At 45.4% G+C, this 6,151-nt stretch overlaps 2 protein-coding genes across 2 annotated transcripts; both read left to right on the plus strand.

The window, feature by feature from the left end:
- The first annotated feature begins 1,778 nt into the window (after positions 1-1,778).
- LOC142880631 (ribosyldihydronicotinamide dehydrogenase [quinone]-like) lies at positions 1,779-3,320 on the plus strand. Its single transcript, XM_076014593.1, has 6 exons — positions 1,779-1,880; positions 1,984-2,157; positions 2,245-2,372; positions 2,485-2,598; positions 2,685-2,786; positions 2,877-3,320. The coding sequence occupies exons 1-6, from the start codon at positions 1,877-1,879 to the stop codon at positions 3,132-3,134; spliced, it is 780 nt and encodes a 259-aa protein (XP_075870708.1). The 5' UTR covers positions 1,779-1,876; the 3' UTR covers positions 3,135-3,320.
- On the plus strand, positions 3,288-4,239 carry LOC142880599 (ribosyldihydronicotinamide dehydrogenase [quinone]-like). Its single transcript, XM_076014527.1, has 5 exons — positions 3,288-3,327; positions 3,404-3,474; positions 3,576-3,689; positions 3,778-3,879; positions 3,955-4,239. The coding sequence occupies exons 1-5, from the start codon at positions 3,288-3,290 to the stop codon at positions 4,174-4,176; spliced, it is 549 nt and encodes a 182-aa protein (XP_075870642.1). The 3' UTR covers positions 4,177-4,239.
- Positions 4,240-6,151: the final 1,912 nt, after the last annotated feature.

Below are 6,151 nucleotides of genomic sequence, written 5' to 3' on the forward strand. Positions count from 1 at the left end.
AGCAGGTAGTGTTCACACAGTCTGTTGCCATGGTGATCCACAGAGTTTGACTTGGGCTTTTACCCTGAAGTAGACGGTTTTCTCTCCCTGGGTCCAAATGTTCTCAGTGGTAAAATGGTAAATTGACTGCATCTATATAACGCTTTACAGCGTGGAGTTTTACAATCAAATCAAGAACAAAAAAAAAAATCATAATTTTAAAAGTAGTCATACATTTATGATGTCACGGTCTGATGAGCCGTAAAAAATTATCAGAATGAAGTTGATTTATTCAAATAAATTAATGGATGAAGTCATACATGTATTAAATGTAGAAATTTGGGCAAGTGATGAGGTATGTCCAAGGATTTTGATTTGTCATTACAATTGCCCAGTGTTTGAGGTTCAAACCAATCCTGTTTGATTCGCGTTGTCTCATTCACATTCAGAGAAAATCACATTTTTGCAAGCGGGTCCATTGAAATCTCGTCTGGCACATTTGCCTGTAATTCCTCACAATTACCACATGAGGGAGCTGTAGACTTGATAGTTAAATGGCTTTCACTTTAGACAAGCCAACTAAACAAGCCTCTGTCCTTTGAGCTAGTGAGAGCAATCTTTGTGTGCGTATAAAGGGCTTTTAAAAAATACAGGTTGCTCCAGGTTGTTGCTTCATTTGATATTTCAATATAGACCTCGCATTACAAGCAGAAAAACAATCCCACATGGCAACAAATCCGTCCAGAATGATAAGAACAAACAAGACAATAAAATAAAATGGTCTTTTCAGAAACACAGTCAACAAACTGCAGTGTGTGTCGCTGTCGTAGGAAGGCAACAACAACAAACAACAACACAAAAGATTAGAAACGTATGCATCACCGAAACAGGAACAGCTTTGCAATTGGAAATTTTAGAGGTGCAAATCAATCTCAATTACCAAACAACAAAAGGAGATAATAGGAAGGAAGATGGAGCCAGACACCCCGTCCATTTGTCTCAATTATGTGTTGTTGCTTTTGTGCCAGCGCGTTGTACTGTACATTTTCTCCCCTTGGCGTACACAGTGGCGAGATAAATGGGGCCCATTTGGGGCCTATTTGGGGCCCCCACGTGTGTGCCAGCTCATGTCTGCCGTTTGATGTCCCTCTTGATGGGGCCTTTTATTATTATTATTATCTGGTTAAAGGGTACCCTTCCCTTGTGAGCTCGCTCCACCGCAGGCGACCGTTTCTCTTTCTTCAGAAGTACATGACGTTACGGAAAAAGAGAGCCGGCGGGGTGAGGAGATCGTGCCTCGGCCACATCTGCTTCTTGTGGTCTGGAAACATCAGTGAGTGGCACATCATTCCCGGACATATTGTGCACAGACGGAACCTCTCCTGTGTCTGTGTAGCTCAGAGACAGACCATTCACGCCCTGCACGCTCTCTCTCTGTCTGTTTTCGACGTTTCAGATTCTTTTCATTAATATTTTCAACATGACAGAGAAAAAATACACAACACACCCGTGCATACAATGTATGAAACATCTTTTACACTGTGTAATCCTCCTAACTCTAATTTGTCATATAAGTAACGAGTACAATAAGACAAGCTTGAAACAAACTTAAAAAAAACAACAGAAAGAAATAAAGGCAAAAAAAGGAAGAAAAGTTCAGACATCCAGTCTATATCCTTCACATTCTTGGATCAAGAGTGCTAGCAGGTGGCTCCCTTGAAGCCCTTGGATTGGCTGATCTGCTTGATTGTTAATTGGGCAGCTCCTGTGCAAGTGTCACTTAGCCTGAGAACTGAGTATAAAACCAGCATTGTGTGATTGATCCAGTGTGAGTGTCACTTTCCTGCAGTGCAATAGACCTGACACTCATCAGCCTCCACTGCCATTGACTTCCAGCATGGGTGAGAGCTTCTGTTTATTTTTTCTGGACGATGGTGTGTTGTGTGTCAACTGGGACCTCAATACGTCCTCGCCGCTCATTCTGATCCTCTGTTTGACTGTTAGGTACAGAAGTAAAGAGGGCACTGATCGTGTACACTCACTACTCCAGCAACTCGTTCAATGCGGCGGCTAAAGACAAAGCTAAGAAAACATTGGAGGAACAGGGCTGGAAGGTCGAGGTCTCCGACCTGTACGCCATGAAGTTCAAAGTCACCACGACGGTCGAGGACATCATTGGTAAAACTGATGTTTCACTGTCGACTCACTGTTAATTCCTCTGGAATTGTCAGCCTGTTTTTTGAGTTTGCACCGCTGTCTCTGCAGATTACACCCAGGAAGAAGACTTCCAATACGCAGATGCAGCTGAGAAAGCTTGGCACGATGGGAAACTGTCTGACGACATTCTTAAGGAGCAGGTCAAACTGAAAGAGGCTGACCTTGTCATCTTTCAGGTAGAGGGCCTGAAATTAAGACGCAAGCTTGAACAAGCCCCCACCCAGCCCCTGTCTGCCTTTTTTTTTTTTTTTTTTTTTTAAAAGGCTCACTTGTCACCCTCTGTTACAGTTCCCTATGTACTGGTTCAGCGTTCCGGCCATCCTGAAGGGCTGGATGGACAGGGTGCTCACAAAGGGCTTTGCCTATACGGATAAGCAGGGCTTCTCTGAGGATTTATTCAGCGTATGACCGCCTTAAAGTTTTGCTTGTTCATTAATGGAGTGTGTGGTTTTTTTTTTTTTTTGTTGATGACACTCTTTTCTGGGCAGAATACCAAAGTCCTGCTCTCCTTCACCACTGGTTCTCTGGATTCAATGTTCAGAGCCCAAAGCATAAATGGAGATGTGAAGTTCACCCTGTGCCCAATACTGGTAGTACATCAGCAGCTAAGAGAAATTGTCAGGCTACCTCATCCCTTCGTAGTGACTTGAACCCCCCCCCCCCCCCCCCTCTCTCTACAGCAAGCGACCCTGCGCTACTGCCGCTTCAAGGTTCTTAAACCTCAGATCTTCCGGTCTCCGTCTTGCGCCACCGACGAGGAGCGTAAGAACATGCTGACGGCCTGGCAAAAACGTCTGGAGGAGATCGAAAATGAAAAGATCAGTCAGAATGCCAGTGAGTCTGGAGTGTCTCTCAAATCCCCCGTAACTGTTAACATGCTCAATGCTTTGCACAAATCCCGAACTGGGGCCTCAATTGGTCCTCGCCGCTCACTCTAATCCTCTGTTCGACTGTTAGGTAAAGAAATAAAGAGGGCACTGATCGTGTTCGCTCACCCGTACGATCGCTCGTTCAATGCGGCGGCTAAAGACAAAGCTAAGAAAACGTTGGAGGAACAGGAGTGCAAGGTCGAGGTCTCAGACCTGTACGCCATGAATTTCAAAGTCCCCACGACAGCCGAGGACATCGCTGGTAAAACTGACGTCGCACCGACGACTCTGGGTGCGTCTGCTTTTATTTTTTTGACTTTGTGCCGCTGTCCCTGCAGGGGAGAAATTGGCTGACGACATTCGTAAGGAGCAGGACAAATTGAAAGAGGCCGACCTTGTCATCTTTCAGGTAGAGGGCCTGAAATTAAGATGCAAGCTTCAACAAGCCCCCACCCAGCCTCTGTTTTTTTTTTTTTTTAAAAAACGCTCATTTGTCACCCTCTGTTACAGTTCCCGATGTACTGGTTCAGCGTTCCGGCCATCCTGAAGGGCTGGATGGACGGGGTGCTCACAAAGGGCTTTGCCTATACGGATGAGCAGGGCTTCGCCGAGGGTTTATTCAATGTGTGACTGCCCTTAAAGTTGTGCTTTTATGTCGTGTATGGTGTTTAGTTTTTTTTTGATGACACACTTTTTTTTTTTTTTTGTGCAGGGTACGAAAGCCCTGCTCTCCTTCACCACTGGTTCTCAGGAGTCGATGTTCAGTATGCAAGACGTAAATGGAGACATCAAGGACACCCTGTGCCCAATACTGGTACTACATCAGCGGCTAAAAGAAATTGACGGACTGCCTGATCCTTTTGTAGTAACTTAAAATCTCACTCTGCAGCAAGCAACCCTGTGCTACTGTGGCTTCAATGTTCTTGAACCGCACATCTTCCGGTCTCCATCTTGCGTCACTGATGCGGAGCGTCGGGACATGCTGGCGGCCTGGCAAGACCGTATTCAAGAGGAACTGCTGCCGGCCCAGCTGAAGCCCGAGATCAGTCAGAAAGCCAGTGAGTCTGGAGCATCTTCAAAATCCAAAGATCTTAAGAGAGCTGGGATGTGAGACCAATGTGGCCTTGTGAGTGTCTGTGTCCTTGTTGGAGCAATAAAAGCAAACCAAAGTGGACTTTGTTGCTTGAGTGCTTTGTACATTTACAGTTTGGGTACTTGCCTTGCACAATGTGCAAATTCTGAGTTTGAGTAGGCTTTGTGGTCTCTGACTAGATGTCTTGGACCTGTGCATTTAAATGCTGACATTATTTTCAATTTACTTGTTGCATTTTCAGTTCAGTTTGTTGTAGCTAAATGCTATCTTAAAGTAAAAGCCCTCCATTTAGAAACGTCAGCAGGTTAAAGCCAAAACTTTCACAACTGTAAAAAAAAAAAAAAGCCTCATCTCGATTTGGTAGTTAGACTTTATTGTGATGCAGAACTTGGTGGCTGGATTTTTATTTTTTTTGACAATGAACTGCTAGTTTCTACTTGGTTTGAACAGCAGGTGCCACATTTATCAATATTATATCTGTCTGTTTTGCAAAAATCGGTTTCATGTGATTTGTTACTGTTCAGACTACAAAAGAGCCATCCGGTTTCAATCTGGAAGGGCTTAAAAAAAATCGGATTTTGGCTGGCAGTCTGATCCAGGACCAGATCTGGAAGCTCGTGGTGGACGCTGCCCTTTCTGTTAAGCGAGTGCAATCAAGTTTGCGCCTCAGCCCTGTGGAAAGTTTGACTCGCACTCTTTGCTGGCAACTAGTCATTTTAGAGATTTCAAACATCTTGAGGAGTCATGGAGAGGCTGAAGTGTTCTTCTGCAGTTTGTAAATAGACGAGCCGGACGAGGAGAGAATCTGATGTGAGTGCAGGAGAGTGCCGAGCGGTTTTCCCAGAGAGGAGGCTTTTGTTTGGGTACGGAGGAAATGGGGGGGGGGGGGAGTGGGAAGCTGGAAGGAGCACACTTAAGGAAACGGTCTTGCGCTGTGATGTCCAGACCACAGGCTGTGACATGCAAAAGCTCAATCATGTGCACGAGGCTCGGCGAGGCCGCTGCGTGTTTGTTTGACTTGAGTCAGGAGCAATTTGATAATCACCTGTCTGTGTCGCAGAGATCGTTTCCTCCAGGAAATCTCAGTCAGCCAAATGCAATGTGACATCAGCTTCTTTTTTTCCCTCTCCCATCAGATGTTGTGGTCAAACGCTGCGAACGGCCTCTCTCTGCGTCAGCAGGTCAGATCTGCACGGCAACCGGGACAAAGAACCCCTTATTGTCAGCTCAAAGTTTCCTTTTGCTTATGTGCATCATTGTCCCGGCCAGAGAGTGTTTGAGTTAGACTCTCTGGCTTTGGGCAGCGCAGCCGCTGATCTTCTGCTCCATCCTGCTCTCCCATTGTCGCTCCCAGTTTTCCCACCACTGGCTGCGAGGAAGGCCATTTGTGGCGGCCTCAATGGGAGGAAGTGGGCACCGTCTTACGCTGGGCATGGAACAAGGGACTTCAGACGAGCGGCGCTGCTTTGCTGACATCCACGCAACGACGGCAAAAAATAGTATTCAAAACTAAGAATATCACAATCAGATTTAACCTCAGACTGACCTATTTGAATTGACAGCATTTTTCCCGAATCACAAAGATAGCAATGGTCTCTGTAAAGATTCTTTGTTTCTTTATTAATAAGGTTATAAGTTTAGAGCCAAACTGCAATAAGGACTTTTTGCTTTGCTTCATCTGCACACTTGTGGATTTTGTTCTACAGACACACGTCGAACAACATCCACAAAGAGCTTCTAACTGCAGCATTTTATAGATCTGTTGTTCAAATAGTAGAAGAAAAAAAAAGCCCCCCAGCCCGTTCTAACTGGTTTGATATTGAAGTGTTTGAAAAAGCAAGCCGGATGAGAATGACTGCCCCTCGCTGATTTCCTCTGTGTTTTGATTACGGCCTGAGCGGCTCCCTGTGTTTGCACCAGATGTCACAGGGTCAACGATGGGATGGCCATTAAACACCATGTGACTCAAAGTAGATTGAGACGGACAGAAAGC

Source organism: Nelusetta ayraudi, unplaced genomic scaffold (assembly GCF_046127955.1).
Source record: "Nelusetta ayraudi isolate G7.1 ecotype Tasmania unplaced genomic scaffold, CSIRO-AGI_Nayr_v1 ptg000169l, whole genome shotgun sequence".
In the NCBI taxonomy this organism is placed as follows: Eukaryota; Metazoa; Chordata; class Actinopteri; order Tetraodontiformes; family Monacanthidae; genus Nelusetta; species Nelusetta ayraudi.

Bases quoted from the DNA above. Each gene is read 5' to 3' on its own strand.
- LOC142880631 (XM_076014593.1), top strand. The intron at 2,373-2,484 runs GTAGAGGGCCTG...CCTCTGTTACAG, and splicing joins CTGACCTTGTCATCTTTCAG to TTCCCTATGTACTGGTTCAG. The intron at 2,599-2,684 runs GTATGACCGCCT...TTTTCTGGGCAG, and splicing joins TCTCTGAGGATTTATTCAGC to AATACCAAAGTCCTGCTCTC.
- LOC142880599 (XM_076014527.1), top strand. From the start codon at position 3,288: ATGAATTTCAAAGTCCCCACGACAGCCGAGGACATCGCTG. The intron at 3,475-3,575 runs GTAGAGGGCCTG...CCTCTGTTACAG, and splicing joins CCGACCTTGTCATCTTTCAG to TTCCCGATGTACTGGTTCAG. The intron at 3,690-3,777 runs GTGTGACTGCCC...TTTTTTGTGCAG, and splicing joins TCGCCGAGGGTTTATTCAAT to GGTACGAAAGCCCTGCTCTC.